The sequence below is a fragment of the Notechis scutatus genome, chromosome 1 (assembly GCF_049901735.1).
Source record: "Notechis scutatus isolate UNSWTSFEM ecotype Mainland chromosome 1, rNotScu1.2, whole genome shotgun sequence".
NCBI lineage: Eukaryota > Metazoa > Chordata > Lepidosauria > Squamata > Elapidae > Notechis > Notechis scutatus.
The window spans coordinates 210,310,007-210,330,066 of record NC_142009.1 but is presented as its reverse complement, the minus strand read 5'-3'; the positions used below and the strand labels follow the sequence as shown (position 1 = coordinate 210,330,066).

Below are 20,060 nucleotides of genomic sequence, written 5' to 3'. Positions count from 1 at the left end.
CCTTCTACGTATTGAATTTGTGTATGATTAGAGACCACTTCTTCAAGTAGAGGTGGCACAGGAAAAAAACTGACGCCCCAGGGCCTAGCCTCTTATTGCCTCAGCACCAGGGTCCCATTTCTCCTTCGCCAGATAGAAGCTCCCAGGATGACTTAAAACAAGCCACAGATTTTGTGAGGCGCGGAGAAAACAATGTAATTTCCCACAGGACTATGTCGTATGGCTGAAGCGCTTTCTTCTTTCTCTTGCCCCATCAGTTTCCCCCAATCGAGTTACCCATATTTGCGACAATAAACAAACATCAGGACATCTGCGAATTGAGCTTGACTCCCTGACCACATTCCTGCAGTTTTTCCTGACAACACAAGACGGACCGCCAGGGAGTATTTCCACAAGCCTCTTCATCCCAAGCCTAAACAAAAAAAAAACCCACTTCCCCGCGGCGACCCAGCAACAAAAGGACGAGGGGAAAAAAATATCCCCTCAAAAGCTCCGGCCCTCAGGGAAAAGGTTTTTTTTCTCCCCTCACTCTGGCCCCCACCCCGCGCCACTGTGCCACGTGCCGCGCCGCGCGCCGTCTTGTGTCCCTCCCGTCATGCCCTTCGGGACGCTGCTTCTCAAGATGGCGGCTGATAGTGAGGTTCGTCCGCCGGTTGAACTCCCCCCCATACCCCCTTCTGGCTAGCAGGAAAGTGGCGTTGCGGGGCGGGTGCTTTTTAACGCTCTTATTTTCCCGCTCGGTGCCTCACTTGCTGCTTCCTTTTCTTTTTTTTCCCCACAGCCGGAGTCCGAAGTGTTCGAGATCACGGATTTCACCACCGCCTCCGAGTGGGAGAGGTAGGTACCTCTGCCTCACCTTCCCTAGCTGTCTCTCTCCCCCTCCCCCCAAATACCTGCGTTGGCATCGATGCAGTTATATTTAGGGACCCCTCATTGCCCTGGGTCTTTCGTCTGACTTCTGTTCTGGATTTCATTTCATTTTATTATCTGGAATTGCTTTGTCGGATGCAAATGTAAACGGGTAACTTACGAGAAAAGAGTTTGTTGGGGTGTTGCATTGCCCACAGTGGTTGGTCACATTGGAGGAGAGGACCCGTAATAAGCAGCATTTGTGAGGAAAATATGGGTAGCCTATTCTTGGAGAGTGCATACTTGCTTACCTACTTACCAGCTGGGTGAAACCAAGTTGTTCCATTGAAGGCCCTTTTTTGCTTAGAATCTCTGGTATTTAAGGAATACCTATAAATATCTTCTATCAATTGGTTATATACTTATATTTACTTAATATATACACTTACTTAATATTGGACAGGTGAAAAAGTTTCTAGTCTTATGTTCCTTGCTATTACCCGTACGTGGTAATTCAGGTATGGTAAGGATATTGTTTATGCTGGTTGAATGATTGAGTTCACAAAAGATACAGAAGGTAAAATATTTGGAAAGCATGTAGAATAAATGCTGATGCAGTGCCTGTAATATAAAGTTGCTCTGGGTAGTTTCTTTATTATTTCTATTTCAAAGGTTGCCAAACTTGTTAACAACTTTGGGTAGTATATAGAATGAAAAATGAGTACAGAGCAGTGGCCTTCATCACAGGCTACATAGCCTTCCAGGGTCCTTGCTACATTTCTAGGGGCTTTGCAGTAAAGTTTTGAGAGAGTGATCTAAACTTAATTGCCAGGCTTAATATTTGTGCCATAATTCACATCTTATTCTCAGTGCGGATTCATTATCTGCATAGAATTAATCATTTTTGTTAGTTATTACAAATACTTTGTTTTTAGTTCTGCCTTAGGCAGAAAGCCTGCTGAGTGACTGGGCTAGTCGCTTTCTCTCAGTTCTAGGAAGCAAGCAATGGCGAACAATTTCTTTTAAAAAAAACTTGTCAAGAAAACTGCTAGAATAGGAATGGAATTAAAAAATGGTTTGAATAGAAAAGTACAATTTTTTTGCAGCTAACAGTGATGCTGGGAGGAGTCACAAAGAGAAATGAGTCTCAGAGGGTGCCCTGAATTAAAAAAAAAAAAGGTTGAGAGCCTTTGCTGTTGAGCAGTGAGGAAAATAGCATTAGAGCTGTTTGAATTTCTGGATGTGGAAGGCTGTTGGATCAGCACTGTGACAGAGAATTATTCCCTTTCTGGATTCTATCAGGTTCCTTGCTGAAGAGATGTGACTCAGAATATACAGACTGTCTGATATTATAGGGTACCAATATGAATTATCTTTATTAATTACACCATTTGTTATTAATAGTTTATTTAAGAATCTGTTTCAACATTTATGTAAGGATGCTCTGAAATTTATGCAATATTGTATACTACATTAGCTATGGCTAATGAAGTTAAGTACTTTTTATGTGTTTTAGCTACTGCCCATATTTATTAGGAATAGTTATGTTAATTCTGAGTATGCTTTCTTAGAAGTAAATTCCATTGCATTCAATAGAACATATTTTCTAAGATATTTATTGGAAAATTAATCAAGTTGGCATCTCAGTGCAATAGTATTTTCTGTGGGCTATTGCTGTGTGTTTTTTCAGTATATTTGTGTTCAAGGCAAGGAAGAAGAATATGTACAGGAATATTCACATATTAATTAAATATAAAATGGGAAATGAACAGGGCAAAGTGCTAACATAACCACTATGATACCATACATGTTATGACTTTAAGCTTTATTAATTCTCTCCATCAGATCTTTAGCAAATCTCTGATCTTTAGCAAATGTCACTAGACAGTGATCAAGTAGATAAAGGGCCTTCAAACTTGGCAAGTTTGAGACTTGTGGACTTCAACTCCCAGAATTCCTGAGCTAACATGACTGGAGGAGATGTTCTGGGAGTTGAAGTCCACAAGTCTTAAAGCTGTCAAGTTTGAAGACCCCTGAAGTAGATGAAAGTTAATCTTAACATTCCAAATGAATCAGAGGAGACAATAGCTATGCAACTTGCAAAATACTCTGCCTGTTAGTTTGGTTAAACTGAATATTAAAAAACTGTTTTTGATTAATTCATATTATTAGGATTTGATTCACCATTTCAAAGTGCAGGTAGCCCTCAATTTAAAGCCCATTTAATGATTGAAGTTACTAAGGCACTGACAACAGTGATTTATTATTATTATGAACATGCAGCAACTCTGGTTACATGATGATGGTTGCACTGTTCCAGGTCATGTGATCACCTTTTGTAACCTTTCCAGCCAGTTTCCGACAAGCAAAGTCAGTGGGGAAAGTCAGATTCACTTAATGATGGCATAATTATTTAACAATTACAGTGATTTAGCTAAACAACTATAGCAAAAAGATTGTAAAATGGGGCAAAACTCACTTAACAATTGCCTTTCTTAACAATGGAAATTTGGGGCTGAATTGTGGTCGTAAGTTGAGGGCTACGGGTCACAGCTTTTGTGTTGAGTTATGACTGTGCCTGGAATGCCAATTCAGTGTAATGACATTTACTTTTAATGCTTTGTGTAATATTTTCCTAATAATGTTTGATTCTTCAATACATTTCATCTGTAAATTATATGTGCTAGCTTAGCCTTTTTTTCTGACTATGATCAGTTGTGGATCTAAATAGGACTTTATGTTGATTCCTGTTTTTTGGAATTATTTTATCATAAAATAGTTCAAAAGACCCTAGCTCTGATATATGGTTGTGTGTAGCAAATTGTATTAATCTTTTTGTGATCCATCATTTGATAGCTGTTGTTTTAAACTTTGGAAAAAATACATTAGATATGAATTTTTCTTTAAATTACAAAAAAAAAAACAACCCTAAGTATGTTGAATTATGTTTATTTTTAGAAACATGGATTATAATACTAATGATTTTCAAACATTTTCTCGTTAGATTTATTTCCAGAGTTGAAGAAGTTTTGAATGACTGGAAACTTATTAACATTTCTTCAGGCAAACCTTTAGAAAAGGTAAGAATTTATATGTCTCCAGCTATATGCCACCATTTAAGGCAAACACAAGATAGGCCTTAATTTAAATTAGTAAAATAATTTTATTTGCTACTTCACTAGTTAGGAATATTCTTTGATTATTTCCAGTAAAAGGGCGCTGTTGTTTCACATAATCTGAATATATTTTTATTACTGAATGATGAAGATGTCATATTTACAAGATACATAACATATAAAGCAATTGTTTCATTAAGTCTTTTTCAGATTCATTAAACACCAAAAATGGAATGCTATTCCTAAGTTTCAGGCAAGCAAATGTATACTTGTGAAGTCATTAGGAGCTGTATCAGTTCCTGTTCAGTTGATTGTTCTGAATGTTTTGAGCAGTTATACAAGGAGAATTAGTAACATTAACTTTTAAATTATACTAATAATCTTTTTTCTTCTGTCTTTGAGTTGTGATCTATTTATGAAACATTTTAAGAAAGTACTTTATTTTTAAAAATTGATTTATATCTACTTTAATTTAAAAATGAAACAAAAGTACTAATCAATAGGTTAGGAACAAAACCAATGGAGGTTCAAAGGAATGAGATTATATTTCTATTTTGTTAGATTTTTTCACAATGTTTATATGAATAAACATTTATAAAAATGCTTTTTGAAGTAGTGGATTTTTACTATGGTATTTCCTATGAAATATGATTAAAAGTATTTCAGATAGCTTTTCTGATCACATCATGTCTGATATGTAGGGTGCATATACCACTGAAATATGGGAAGACAAATCTGATGAAATTACTTTTGCTGATTTTCGATTTTCTGTGACGCATCATTATCTAGTCCAAAAATCAACTGATAAAAATGCAAAAGATGAACTAGTAGAAGGTGGGTACATTTTTAGGTGCTCAAAAAATCTTTAGCTCATAGCATCTATTTTTTATTTATTAAATATATTTATTAAATTTATATGCTGCCTCTCTCAGTGTCAAGTGACTCTGGGTAGTTGCGAACATCACTTTTTAATGTGATACAATGTGAAGTTAGTACTTATAGACAATGTCATACTCTAATAATTACATATTTGATACCTTGCTCATTAAATGAATGTATAGATATATATGATAACATTTTTAAAAAGAAGGTGTCAACTTCCATTTTCATTAGACAATTTAAAAGGTAAATATGTCGGTTGATAAGGACTGATTTGGTGTACTTTGGTACCAGTTTGAACTGGCACAAAGTCAGCTGTATGGCCTTGGGCCAGTTACTCACAGCCCTAGGAAGTAGCAGTGGCAAACCACTTCTAAAATCTTGACAAGAAAAATGCAAAGACTAGTCTGGGGACTGATTGACTCAACCCAAAATTAAATCCATGGGCTAATATGCTTATTTTTTATTTAGTAGTTGTGAAAGTGTATTTAAGAGGACAACTAGTATTTACAATTGTAAAATAATTAAACTGATTAATGTCTTATTAAATTTAATTAAATAGTTCATTTAATTGGACTAAAATCAAGTTACCCACCTTGGCTATTTAATCAAAACCTTTATTCTGGTTGAAATCTTAAAGAGTTAATTGTTTCATCTTTAATGGTTAACAGATGCTCTTCCTGTTGCTATGCAAGATCTTCTATGCATGAACAATGATTTCCCTCCTAGAGCTCACTGTCTAGTAAGATGGTATGTCCATTATTTAAAATCTTACATTTTAATTTAAGAAATTAATTGAAAGAATTTTTCATTATGACTAATACATTTCATAGACTTTTATTATTTATGCCACAAAATGCAAGATATCAAAAAGAATATTGTTAACATAGTGTTTTTGCCTGATGTTAGATCATGTTAAATCTTTAGTGGGGCTTAGCAGAGAGACCAGTGTTTTAATATTTAAATAATAGTGAGAGATAGATGCATCTTAATCCTCTTAAACTTTGAAATCTACATTTAGTGGAATATTTCATTTGTTCTAGGTATGGCTTGCGTGAACTTGTAGTTATTGCACCAGCAGCAAACATTGAGGCAGTTCTTAGCGAATCCAAATGTAATCTCCTTCTAAGCTCAGTTTCTATTGCATTGGGCAACACAGGTTGGTAAGTAAAGTTTTATCAATAGAAGAGAATATTTGTAGCTCAGAGTTGAACTGTGGAGTCTTTGGTGCTCTCTAAGCTTGGTTGTATTTGTGCAGATATTTCATTATCCAGCTAAATAACATCTTCTGTGCTGGAAGGGAACGGGACTAGATCTCTATTTATATACAGTGATAAAGTTAAGTTTTGTACTCCTGCACTATCTGTTTTTGCAAAGTAGATGCACACGAAGAACCTTGTTTTACTAGCTTGCAGAAATAAGACAAGATGCTAACAACAAGCAAAAAATTAGAAATTACATAAAGTTGCTTCTTTGCTGAGTTTTTAGTGTGGTTTTTTTTTCTCAAACTCTACATTAGTGATTTTAATCAGTCTAGTCCTCCAAGAATACAATCATCTTTATTTGAAAACATTTTCAATATTTTTCAGCCAGGTGCCAGTATTTGTGCAAATTCATCACAGAAACCGGAAAATGTATGTTGGGGAGTGTCAAGGTCCTGGAGTCAGAACTGACTTTGAAATGGTTCATCTTCGCAAAGTATCCAGTCAGTATAGTCACTTATCTGGATTGTTGGACATCTTCAAATCTAAGATTGTGAGTATAGTTTGTGTATGCACATGGTTGGTGCATGAAGATGTCCCAAATGATCTTTCCAAAAGTAGCAAGTGCAGTAACTCTTATGCTACAGTTAGTTCTCAACTTACAACCACAGTAGGGACCAGAAAATAAGTATTGTGTTTATTAAGTGAGGTACCATCTGACTGTACCTGACTTTACAACCTTTTTTTGCTATGGTCGTTAAGTGAGACATCACTTGACCACAACTTGCAACCTTCTGTCAGCTTTTCTGTTGACTTTGCTTGTCAGATAGGAAGGTCAGAAATCATGTGATTGCAGGATGCTGGAACTATTGTAAGAGTAAGCTGGTTGCTAAGCACTTGGATCACTATCATGCTGCGGTGGTTGTAAATACAAGGATTGATTCTACATTACTTTTCCAGGACTGTAGCAACTGTGAACAGTTGTTAAATGAATGATCATTGAGCAAGGACTACTTGTATTTTGAATGGGCCACTTTAGGTGAGGTTACTCAAGTATGCCATGCAGATTAAACATTTTTTGCAGATTGTGTTATATCATATACCGTTTATAATTTATTCAAACTTTACTTTTCCTTGATCCGATTAAATATGAACAGTATAAGTAGGGAAAGGTTTCAAAATTTAAAGTCCTTCCTTTTCACTTCAATACAGAATGATTAAAAGTGACTTGTGTTGTCCTCTGTCACATACCCAATGCCTGGGGAAAGTCTTCCATCTCACAAATTATGTCAGTTCAAATACAATGCTCACAAGAGATACATTCTGTGAATCAGTCTTAGTTTGAACATTAAAGCGGTTCAGAAGGACATTGAATTCAGCTGATTGCAAAAAGTATTCATATACAATTTTGAAAATGTACTCTTCAGAAATATTTTCTGTTATATTATCTGGGTTAAAGCAAAAGATTAGGAATGCCTAATGTTTTGGACCTCACATTTTTTGTGATTATTCTTATTGGTATGTTTTCCAGGGCTGCCCATTAACGCCACTGCCTGCAATTAATATAAGTATTAGGCTTACATATATACTTCAAGATTGGCAGCAGTATTTCTGGCCTCAACAACCTCCAGGTAGGAAACTGATTTATTTGTATTGTAATTTCATGTTGTCTAATTTAGTACAAAAGTAGATCAGAACCAAAGAAACATGCAACAAGAATTCTTTTCTTTCTCCTGTTCTTTTTATAGGACAAATAAATTAGAAGTTTAACATATATTAAATATATGACAGCAGCTTTGAGGCTAGGGCAAGGGGGGGAAAAAACTTGTTCCTCACTGTAAAATGCAAAGAATAATTTGGGGTCCTTGGCTGTTACAGACCTAGGTAGGTAAACTAGATAACATTGTCAGTGACGATGTTACTTAATTTGGTAATGAAATGCCTGCAAGAAACTCAGAGCTCCAAGGATTCCACAATTCACCCTGGAGCTACAAATATTCTCTTCCATAATTTTATTTGTTTCATTTTTTTTGCAGCTTTTTTATTTATCATTTTTATTTATTTTATATTTTAGCTTTGTGACATTTACTTCTGATTTCTGGCGGAAAACAACTATTGGGCAAAATTGATTTGCTTAATAACCACCACAAAACAATATCAAAAATTTATTCCAATTATGCTCATAAGTTGAGGATTACCTGTAAAATGAAGTCTTCATCCATTATTGCCTTAGGCTACCACATGTATTGGGATTCGTCTTCATTCTTTGTAGTAGATTTAGTTGCTCAAGAATCTGTTATACTTACAACAGTTCATTTAGGGGCCGTTTGAAGTTACAACAGCTCAGAAAAAAGTGACATGATCATATTTCACACTTATGACCATTGCAGCATCCCCACATGATCAAAATTTGGACGATGGCAACTGCAATATTTTTATGATGTTTGCAGTGTTCAGGGGTCATGTGATCCCCTTTTACAACCTTATGACAAGCAAAGTTAATGGGGAAGCCAGATTCACTTAACAACTATGTCATTAACTTAACAACTATAGTGATTCACTGAACAACTATGGCAAGAAAGGTCATAAAATGGGGCAAAAATAACTTCACAACTGTCTCATTTCACAACAAATTGTGGGTTCAATTGTGGTCATAAGTCGGGGACTATCTGCACATATTTTCTACTACCATATCCATAATGCTAATGATTACAAATTGAAGAATCTGAACTTTTTTCAAGAAGAGATTGTGTAGAAATTGTACGAAACTTTTTTATCTCTTCACCTCACTGTCCCTCATAAACAATGAGATCAATATTAAGCAGAAGATTAAACTTTTGTGTCTAAGATAAACTGGTTTGTTGTGGCAATATCATCCTTTCCTCAAGTGGTAGGAATTAGAATATTATATATTTATGGAATAATATGACAAAATATTTATAATATATGTATGTATGTATAACTATATGAACTGTATAAACATAATTATGTTTGCCAATAGATATAGATGCTTTAGTTGGAGGTGAAGTTGGAGGCGTAGAATTTGGAAAGTTACCATTTGGTGCCTGTGAGGATCCTATTAGGTAAGAAGTTTTTATTATTATTTCAGAAGTCTTTTTAACAGAACAGTTGTTTATGCATCAACATTGTTTAATATATAATAAAGTGTTTGATAAGTCTTGTTATTCATGAATTAAAGTTACCAGATGTATTACCTCTGTAAACTCACTGTTAGAGAACATTATGGCACTGAATACCATGCCTAAATTCTCTTTAAATTATTCAGTGAGTGATAGGAAAATATTGGGTCTCAGCTGCATATTTTAAGAAATAAACATTCGTATGTATAAAATAGTACCGTGTTTCTCCAACAATATGGCCTCCACCAATAGGAAGGCCCAGCATGTTTTAATTGGCATAAAATCAAATTAAGCCCCTCCCCCCAAATTAAGGCCTATATTAAACATGCGAAATGGGGGGGAATGGTGGGAGGGGGCTTGCCGCTAGGAAGTAGCTTTGTTGCATACCCGGATATGGTGCTGCCTGTGTTGACTTTGGCATTGGTGGGGTACTTCGTATCAGGAGACCTTCCTCCACCGTTGCTTTCCCTTCTCCCTTGCTGCCGTGGCGTTTAGAGCAACGCTGCAGCATTTGGTGCAGCCACGCGCAGCCAGCCAGGGCTCCTCCCTGCAACCGGAGCCCAGCGGAGACACTCGGCTTCAGGTGCTCCTGTCGCTGCCTTCCCTTCACCTTCAAAGGCAAAGCCAATTCTTTTAAAAATGACGCCCTACTACCGGTGCGACAAAGCCTCCCCTGCCCAAGAGGGCAGCCCAACCCCATATGGGGAGGCGAATCTCCCGGGGCTGCAGCACAGGGTCGGCCCACCCTGGGAGAAGCATCCAGTCGCCATCCCTGCCTGGCGCCGGGCAGAGCGCGAAGAGCTTCGCCTGGGGCACCCAGCGCAGCTGACAGGCAGGCCCTCCTGCCCGGCGGCGGAGCTCTCACCAAGGCAGCAAGCACCTCCCCACTGGACCCCCCGCTTATCCCACCAGGGCTGCGCCAGAGCCGTGCGGGCTGGGCAGAGCCGGGAAAGCAAGCCACGGGTGCCCGCCTGCCAAGCAATAGATCCAGGACGACCTGAGCTTGGCTTCCTTCCCAAGTCCCTCCAGCGCGAACCCGAAGGGGCCACCAGGAGAGGCCGCTCGAGGCAGTGATAGCGCCCACCCATCCATGGACAGGGAGGCAAGGTGACGGCCTGCGCCACGTCCTTCTCCGAGCTGAGTCCTGTCGAGTCAGCGCCTCTGCCTGATGCCCATTCTGCTGCAGCGTTTGGAGCTGCAGGCGCATTTGGAGATGCACAGGGACAGGCTGGGCGAGGGGTGGAAAGGACAGGCAGCTTCGGGCTCTCTCTGCCGGCCAGGGAAGCAGCGCTGCCATCACCTCGCCTCCCTGTGGGCTCCCGGGTGGGCGCTATCACTGCCTCGGGCAGCCTCTCCCAGTGGCCCTTTCGGGTTCGCGCTGGAGGGACTTGGGAAGGAAGCCAAGCTCAGGTCAGCCCGGCTCTTTTGCTTGGCAGGCGGGCGCGCACCCACGGCTTGCTTTCCTGGCTTTGCCCAGCCCGTGCGGCTCTGGCGTGGTCCTGGCGGGATGAGCAGAGGGTCCAGTGGGGAGGCGCTCACTGCCTTGGTGAGAGCTCTGCTGCCGGGAAGGAGGGCCCGTCTGTCAGCTGTGCTGGGCGCCCCAGGTGAAGCTCTTCGCTCTCTGTCCAGCACCAGGCAGGGATGGCGGCCGGGCGCTTCTCCCGAGATGGGCCGATCCTGTGCTGCGGCCCCGGGAGATTCGCCTCCTCACGTGGGGTTGGGCTGCCCTCTCGGGCAGGGGAGTCTTTGTTGTAGTAGGGCGTCGTTTTTAAAATAATTGGCTTCACCTTCGAAGGCAAAGGGAAGGTGGCGACAGGAGCGCCTGAAGCCGAGTGTCTCCGCCGGGCTCCAGTTGCAGGGAGGAGCCTTGGCTGGCCGCACATGGCTGCGCCAAACGCCACGGTGTTGCTCTAAACGCCGTGGCAGCATGGGAGAAGGGAAAGCAACAGTGGCAAAAGGTCTCCCGATACGAAGTGCCCCACCAACGCCGAGGTCAACATCCAAGCTGTCGCTTCCCACCCACCCGAGGTTGCAAGGGGGGGGAATTAAGTCACCCCCGAAAAGACAGCCTAGCCGTTTTTTTGGGGGGGGGGAGTCAAAAAAAAATAAGTCCCAGCCTTATTTTGTGAGAAACACGGTAAGTTTGAATTTCCATAGACAGTTAAAAACTGAATTCTAAGCAGCCATTTACTTATCTTTGCTACAATCAATGGGACTATGCCTTTTTTGCAGTCACTCATTCTAGTGATGGACAGTCTTTTGGTGCTAAAAACCATACTTAATAATTAGGGGGCTTGATAGGTGGGTGCAGCTATGTCACACATAATGCAGGGATTTTGGTTCTCCCCTCCCGAAATTTGGAAGGGATTTCTTTATTTTCTTCCAAGTGATGCTAAGTGTGGTTTAGGCCTATATATATATATCATTCTTTCCCAAAGTGATGCAAAATCACACCGTCAATTTCAGGCAATCTTTGATCATTGAATAGTTTTGGTCTTGAGATACCTTCTCCTGCACTATTAGGATTTACCTCTGAGTAAACTTTCTGTTTCTGCAAGTCAAGTTTGGATCCATGCTAATACTTATTTTGTTATAATTTCAAAACTTCTTATAAAGTAATGCTTCTACTTCTAGTGAACTTCATTTAGCAGCTACATGGCCCCATTTAACAGAGGGCATAATTGTGGACAATGATGTTTATTCGTAAGTACATATTTTTCTGTTTCATTATATTTTATAGTTCAGAATTCCAGAACTTTCTTTTAGTCAGACTTCTCCATTTCCAAATATTAAAATTGTATTTAAGTTTTCTATTATATATGACAAGGTTTCCTATAGAATAAACATTGTAGTAATGTTTGTAATAATATTAAGATTGACTTTGCTAATGTGAGTGTACTTCTGTTTAATAAGAGATGTAGTTGAATCCATTTATTCTGAATAAAGTGCACCATGCAGTAATACTTTTTTCTTACGTGAATATTGTTTGGTTTGAAAGAATCTAACGGAAACAAAGCAGGAAGCAGTGATCAGTGGTGATCTAACATCTGCATAAAAACCTTGGTTGAAAGGGAACTTGCTGTACTTAAACAGTCTGCTTTTGAATAACTTATATACCAATACTAAGTTTTTCCCAATACTTAGAATTTTTTTATTCTTTTAGGAAAAATTTGGCAGTTTCAGAATTAAGTGGTGGTTGCTTTTCAAGAAATTGTTCTAAGAAATTGAGCTAGAATCACAAAAAAGCAACATAGAATGTGAGACTTCCCATACCCTGGAAGTAGGGAATGAGTTCCAGGTGAGGTATCCCCTGGAAAGTAAAGTAGTGATAGCAGGAACTACCCAATTGCTACCCTAGGAGAAACTGAAATAGGAGCGAAGACCCAAGGATCTCCTGTGAATGGAGGTTTGGGTCCTTTTATTTACCATCCTGAGGGCCCCAGAAATCCATGACACACATTGAGACTAATATACTAATTTGAATAATTAACATGGGGAAACTTTCAGAAAATGTTCTAATTCAAAATTGTCTAGACAACTTTTTAGCTTATAAAAACAATCACATTAGTCAAAAATGGCAGAGAGAGCCTACCTAAAAGATGGGGAATGGGGTTTATTTTATTTTGTCAGAGTATGCTAAAGATCATTATCAAAACTTATTGTTTTTATTCAAACACTGCTTTTCAGTGTTTGGGTAAAACAAAGTTAATATTTTTTGTTTGCTTGTTTTTAAAGAGACCTGGATCCTGCTCAAGCACCTCAGTGGTCTGTGAGAGTCAGAAAAGCTGATAATCCACAGTGCTTACTGAGTAAGAATTCTCAAGCTTTATTCTATCCCTTGCCTTTTTTCTTTCAAATTACTGGTAGTCCTTGACTTACAACAGTTCATTTAATGACTGCTCAAAGTTACAATGGCATTGAAAAAACTGACTAACAATCAATTTTTACACTTACAACTGTTGCATCCCCACGGTCACGTAATTAAAATTTGGACACTTGGCAACTGGCTCATATTTATCTCAGTGGCAGTGACCTGAGGTCATGTGATCACCTCTTTCAACTTATGACAAGCAAACTCAATGGGGAAGATTCATTTAACAACCAGGTTATTAAATTAATAGCTGCAGTGATTCACTTAACTGGCAAAAAAAGTGTAAGGCGGGGAAAAACTCACTTAATTCACTTAGCAATGGACATTTTGGACTCAATTGTTGAAAGTTGAGGACTACCTGTATTACAGCAAGATATGAAGTTGATACAGCACTGTGCAACACCAGAAAGTTCATGTAGGTTTTGTGGTAAAGAACGCAATAAGAACAACATATTTCTTTTTATGTCTTTCTTAATAGTTAAAATAAGTTTCTATTTCAGAAAAAATAGCACTGGAATGTTTTGAATGTAAAATTTGGATTTTTAAAAAACTAATAATTTATGGCTTCATTTGCCATACTTAAATATTCATATGTGGGTTTCAACTTCTGTGGTAGCAATAAATTATATTTATTCTTTTTTTTTTAAAACAAATTTTATTAATTTTCAAAGACAATACACAAACAAACAAAACATAAAACGTAAGAACATAAAACATCTTTTCTAAAAACTGCTTATTTAACAAAACAAATAAAACATCTTGTTTAAGTACAGCATAGTTCCAAATTATCACATTTCCATACAAACACAATTTAATATGCATCTTATGTATTCAACTTCATATCTTGTTACTCTTTTTCCAACTTCTCACTATTTTTCCCTTTACTTCTATTCAAATTTATTCATTAAACTTATACTTTCATCTGTCTTATTTACGATTTCATATGTTCTCATCCAACATTCTTAATTCTCAATAAACAAACAAAACACGTAACATGAAAACATAAAACTTCTTTTTAGAAAGTGGCTTAACCCCGGGTTACATCCTTTTGTACAGACTTAAATCAAATTCATGCTCATCTTATATACTATTTCATATCTTATTTAACATTCTATATTTTCTATATGTCTTCTCCCCTTTTTTCACTCTCTTAATTCTATTTTATTTACTTCATCTCAATTTAAATCATTATACTTGTATCTTTTGTCCGTTCTTTTTCAGTTGTCTATTTATCTTTTCTCTTTAATGCAAAATTTTTCCTGTAATCAGTGGCTGAAGTATGACGCCTTTCTATCTTTCCCCCAAATTTAACACTTAAAGTAATACATAATTTCCATTCTGATTCTGCTTAGTACATTCTACGTAACATTTTAAAATAAAAAACATAATAAGCTTATAGTATAGTAAAAACAATGTTCCATAACAAATTAATTAATTAAACTCTATTATTAAATCTTAGACATTTTACACATTCCCTACAATTTTCTATTAACACATATAATATTCCAATTTCAAATACAAATACTACGATACAATCTTATGTACTTTTGCAGAATCTCTTTTTAAATTGTATTTTACCCTTTGTCTCTAAAAAAACCCTGTTTTTTAACATCTTGTTTTAAGCCTTTATAACTTCTCTTCCCTTTTTCCCTTCCTTTCTTGTCAAATCTAGCCTTTTTACCCCCCCCATCTCTCAATCTCCACTCTCTTAGTCTCCCCTCTCTGTTGTATTCCTATTTTCTGTTGCTTTCTGACATATCGATTTTTCACCTTATTTTTCCCTTTCTTGGTTGTTTTTTTAGATCTTGAATTCTCCATTTTCTTTCCCCTTTTTCCCTTTTCTTCATCAACTAAAGTTATGTGACCATTAAAGATGGCTTCTTCTTCTTCATCCCAACTTTCTTGTTGCTGCATTTCCTGATAAGTAGAAATCGCCATTTCTAAGAAGTGAAAAACAGATCCAGAAGAGCCCTTGCCTTCTTGTTCCTCTTCTTTTAGCTTTTTAAATTCCATTTTCAATTCTTCCACAGATAATGCCATTGTGAGATATATATATATATATTTAAACAATCCAAATGTTTTTAGTCTTTCAAAAGATAGTTTGCAAAGTCATCAAGCAATCAAAATCAACACAAACTGTTTCATTTAGCACTTTCTTCTTTTAATACTTTCTCTTCCTGGGGTAGAGTTCAATTACACAATTCCAAAATGATTTTGCAAAAGTCTTATTGCAGTTTAGTCTCTGATCTTATAAGCTCCAAGCAGTCTCCTCCAGCAAAATTTTAGTATAAATCATTTACCTCTCCCTTCCCACTTATAGCAAAAAGATTTTGATTTTTCAATATCAATGTTCAGAAATCTTTAATGTCCCCTTGGCTTTAATTTTCAAAATTGGTTACCTTCTGTTGCCAAAGCGGGTATTTCCGATTTCCATCTGCTATCTCCGTAGGGAAGGAGAGTGAAGAAAAAAAAACCTTGCCCTTTTCACTTTCATCCGCAGCTTTTTACGATCTTCTTGGGAAACAATGTATCCTTTAGAAAGCTAGATTTCCATGGTATTCAGATGTTACTTATTGTCCTGGTTCAGCCAAAAACTTTCACTTTCTCAACTTCCTCCTGCACAAAACTTGTCCGGCTGAGAGGTTCTTTGTGGCGGCCATTGCTGAACGCCGCTCCACCGCCTTTGGAAAAGGGAGTTAAGCCGGCTGAGGAGGGGGGTTGCGATGCCCCTGGATCCCTGCCCGGATCTCCCGTCTTCAGTTATCCCTATGGGATAACTATAGCCTTCAAATCCAGCTGGATCGGAGGCACTCCAGCAGCGAGCGCAGCAGGGATCACGCACAATCGCGAATTCCTGCCACCGCCGAAGCCTGACAAACCGGAACTCAAATTATATTTATTCTTAATGTCACATATCTGGTTTAGGAAGTTCCCTAAACTTCAAAGAAGGCAATTTGTATTTTAATTTTAAATCTAACTGAGCCTGAACCCACTTTGTTTCAGGGCTTAAAATAGCACTCAGTTGATTATTGGCCAATTACACATTTTCCAATTAAAATGTTGGATTTGTATTGACAGAGAAGACAAATAACTTGTATTTAGATTTATATAGTTAGCTATTCATAGTTAATTTTGAAATCCTAATTCAATTTGTCTTCTTAATGGTATTGGCACAATGTTTTTATATTTATGCTAGCATCTTAAATCCTAGTTACTCTTATATGAAATTTAAAGCCCTCCCATTAGATCAGTAATTTAATGTTAGTATCGAATGTAAATTGCCAATTATAGATCTGATAGAAAGGAATACTTTTTCTACTAAATCCCAATATTAATTATATGGAGTATTCCTTCGTGGAAAACAGTAAAGTATCTGCATGACTATTTCCTCTTGCAGGTGATTTTGTTACTGAATTTTTCAAATTATGTCGTCGGAAAGAATCAACTGATGAGATTCTTGGAAGATCAGCGTTTGAAGAAGAAGGGAAAGGTAAAATTCATAGTTTTTCTGAAACAATCAAAGGTTGGGACACTTGGATTTGTGAAAACATCTAAGTCAGGGGTGTCAAACTCGATTTCATTAAGGGCTGCATCTGGGTTGTGTTTGACCTTGGGACCAGTGTGGGCGTGGCCAGCTCAATGTCACTCATGTTGGGTTGCCTATAGTGGCCCAAATGCTCTGCCAGCAAAAATGGGTCCCAAGCTCCATTTTTATCTGAGACTGCGTCCTGCAACTCCTGCCCCTGGCCCTCCAGAACTCTGTTTTCGCTGGCAGAGACATCGCAGGCCGGTCCTTCGCTGTTTCCAGGGCAGCCCTGTGGGCCAGACCTAAGCACCCTGCAGGCTGAATCTGCCCCCTGGGCCTTGAGTTTGAAGCTCCTGATCTAAGTAGTATTTAATAAAACAATGAGATTTTTTAAAAAAAGAACTGGTCCTGATTTAGCAATCACTCATTTCATGACTTTTGAACTGATGATGACACTGAATGAGCAGTACTTAAAATGGGTCCTTATACTAATATCAGTTGGTTTCCTGACACCTGGCTTGGAATTACAAAGTTTCAATATTCAGTGGTCATGTGATTGCAGTTTGTGAGCATTGCCAGTTTCGTACAAGCAGAGTCAATGGAGAAGCCAGCAGGAAATCACTAATGGCGATCATGTGACATTCTCGTTTAAAGGCCTGCAGTGATTTGTTTAATGTTGTCAATTAGCGATGGAAATTCTGGTCTCAGTTACCACTGTTAAGTGAAGCAAGACTGGGAAAGATACTAAGGAAACATTACAATAATTTGGATCACTTCTTTTCTTTGCCAAATGTTGATATTTTGTAGATGCCGATATAAGCCATGCTTTGTCCAAGCTCACAGAACCAGCACCAGTCCCAATCCATAAACTGTCAGTGACAAATATGGTTCATACTGCAAAGAAAAAAATTCGTAAGCACAGAGGCATAGATGAATCTCCTTTAAATAATGATGTCCTGAATACTGTTCTCATGGTAAGTTACATTTTATGATGAGTTATGAATTCTCTGAGCCCTCACTAGAATAACAAATCTGATCTTTCTCTGGAAATAGAGATCTTCTAGCAGTCACACATTGAAAATGGATTGCTGCTAAATGTTTGGCATTGTCACGAAAAAGCATTTAGAAGGCTCAATATATTAAAAAAAACAAACCCAGAGTGGTTGCTGTCAGGCACCCAGCTTTTGAGATCAGATTGATGCTCTATTAATTACATTGGCTGATAAACAAAATGTGTTATTGATAGCTTCATAGCAGGAGAAATAATGATTTAGGTGTTTAGTAGCCATGTTTCAGGGCAATGTAATGGTAAGATCCAATGTTGTGAAAAAATTGAAAACTGAAGCTATGTGTTTTTCTTTTTAGTATTTGTTCCCTGATGCTGTTGACAAATCAGCAGATGGATCTGAAGCTAGAACTAATACTTCAGCAGGAAGTATTCCACCCCCAGAGAGTGAAGACTCCGTAAGTTCAAATGCATATGTGAAAAACATGTACCAGATTTTAATTACTTTTATTCAAATGAAAAGCAAATTTCACGGGTTTGATTAGGATACATTTTCAAAAGCAGATAATGCTTTGTTTTAAAGAAAACAACTGTGCATATTAAAATTAAATTCTACAATTTAGAATACAATTTGCAGTTCTGTGCATCAGTTTAATATCGTTTCACGAATTCTTTTCATTTGTCCTTATATGTAGAATCTCTACATCCAGTTCAAATCTGCTCCTTCTGACAGCCTGACATACAAACTGGCTCTTTGTCTTTGTATGATCAACTTTTATCATGGTGGAGTCAAAGGAGTTGCACATCTCTGGCAGGAATTTGTCTTGGAAATGCGCTATAGATGGGAGAACAACTTCTTCATCCCAGGGTGAGTTTTAGACCTATTATTTAGTTATTACTAATAAGAAATCAATAGTTTTCTACACTCCTCAGAGTTAGTTTGAAGAGAGAGTGAAGTGTTACTGCCATCTCAAAAGGTTATTCACAGCCAGTTTCTTTTATTTAACATAAAAAGGAGAAAAAGCTTGATACATTTGTATCATCTACGTAGATTGCTCAGAAGGAGATTCTAAGCAGCCTAACCTAAATATCTTTGCCAGGGATATTTGGATGATAAATTATGAAGTATCCGAGTCTTGTTATTTGCAAAGATATGTTCAAATGATTGCTAGGCTGTGACACAAAGGTCTTAATTTAACTTAGTGACAGGTTATACAGGTAGTCCTTGACTTACAGCTATTCATTTAGTGATCAAAGTTACAATGGCACTGAACAAAGTGACATGACCATTTTTTACATGACCATTGCAGCATCCTCATGGAAATTCGGACACTTGGCAACTGGCTCGTATTTACAACCATTGCAGTATCCAGGGATCATGTGATCATCTTTTGCAACTTTCCCACAAGGAAATCAATGGGGAAGCCAGTTTCACTTAACCATGTTATCAACTTAACAGCTGCTGTGATTCACTTAAGAACTGTGGCAAGAAAAATCATAAAATGGGGCAAAGTTTACTTAACAATTGTCTTGCTTAGCAGTGAAAATGGGCTCAGTTGTCATAAGTTGAGGACTACCTATATATGCTCTTTGTGAAAATGGCAGCATCTATATGTTTTGCAGTTCAAGTCTTTTTCTATTGCTGTAGTAATATCAGTGTAATTACTTTTTAGGTTAACCAGCAGTGCACCTGATCTGAGATGTTGTTTATTACACCAGAAACTCCAGGTAAATCTTACAAATGCACATGCTTTTTTATATATTAATCTTCATTTGAAAAATTGTGATCAATTTTTATTTAATTGTATCCAGTAAGCCATTTAGAGTTGTAGAGATTGGGGGCAGCCTATAAATTTATTATAGGAATTTATATGAAGTATGCTGTCTTTTTGCCAATAATAAATTTGAATTCAGGCTACCTTCTGGCTTCTCTTACAAATGTGAACAAAATGTTGCCATTGTGAAAATACCTATAGCTAACATTAACAATAGAATTTTCAGTGGGCTTGATGGAAGTTTGATTGCTTTCCAGATGTTAAATTGTTGCATTGAAAGAAAGAAAGAAAGAGATGAGGGGAAAAAGGTGATTAATTTGGAAAAGCAAAAAGACGTGGTGGATCGAGACTATCCAAAAGAGAGTGATAAAGAAAAAGGAGAAGTGGGGAAATCTTGGGAATCTTGGAGTGACAGTGAAGAAGAGTTTTTTGAATGCCTGAGTGACACAGAGGAGCTTAAAGGAAATGGACAAGAAGGTGGAAAGAAAGGAATTGCAAAAGAAAGTAGTAAAGAGACACTAGTGTTGAAGCCAGAGGGTCGTCTGCATCCGTATGGCACTATGAAATTGCTTCACCCGGGACAACCTCTCTATGTGCCGGTAACCCAGGTGAGTGAATAACATTTACAAATATTTCTGCTTCTCTCATATGTCCAAGTTGAGTTCCATTTCAGAGGAAGGGGAAAGGGGCTCCTAG

General features: G+C 37.7%; 1 protein-coding gene across 2 annotated transcripts in view; it reads left to right on the top strand.

Annotated features, from left to right (window-relative positions):
- Nucleotides 1–577: 577 nt before the first annotated feature.
- Nucleotides 578–20,060, top strand: part of RAB3GAP1 (RAB3 GTPase activating protein catalytic subunit 1) — a 30,148-nt gene continuing 10,665 nt past the window's right edge. Inside the window, exons 1-17 of one of the 2 annotated variants that reach the window (XM_026665377.2) lie at nucleotides 578–640; nucleotides 782–837; nucleotides 3,854–3,929; nucleotides 4,667–4,799; nucleotides 5,516–5,594; nucleotides 5,888–6,007; nucleotides 6,434–6,599; nucleotides 7,578–7,677; nucleotides 9,048–9,129; nucleotides 11,821–11,889; nucleotides 12,922–12,995; nucleotides 16,455–16,547; nucleotides 17,391–17,557; nucleotides 17,949–18,047; nucleotides 18,285–18,457; nucleotides 19,263–19,317; nucleotides 19,622–19,972. In XM_026665377.2, the coding sequence (XP_026521162.2) occupies nucleotides 596–640; nucleotides 782–837; nucleotides 3,854–3,929; nucleotides 4,667–4,799; nucleotides 5,516–5,594; nucleotides 5,888–6,007; nucleotides 6,434–6,599; nucleotides 7,578–7,677; nucleotides 9,048–9,129; nucleotides 11,821–11,889; nucleotides 12,922–12,995; nucleotides 16,455–16,547; nucleotides 17,391–17,557; nucleotides 17,949–18,047; nucleotides 18,285–18,457; nucleotides 19,263–19,317; nucleotides 19,622–19,972 (1,938 nt within the window). In that variant the 5' untranslated portion in view covers nucleotides 578–595. The remainder of the gene's footprint in view (nucleotides 641–781; nucleotides 838–3,853; nucleotides 3,930–4,666; nucleotides 4,800–5,515; nucleotides 5,595–5,887; nucleotides 6,008–6,433; nucleotides 6,600–7,577; nucleotides 7,678–9,047; nucleotides 9,130–11,820; nucleotides 11,890–12,921; nucleotides 12,996–16,454; nucleotides 16,548–17,390; nucleotides 17,558–17,948; nucleotides 18,048–18,284; nucleotides 18,458–19,262; nucleotides 19,318–19,621; nucleotides 19,973–20,060) is intronic. The other variant, XM_087950116.1, reaches the window with a different exon arrangement.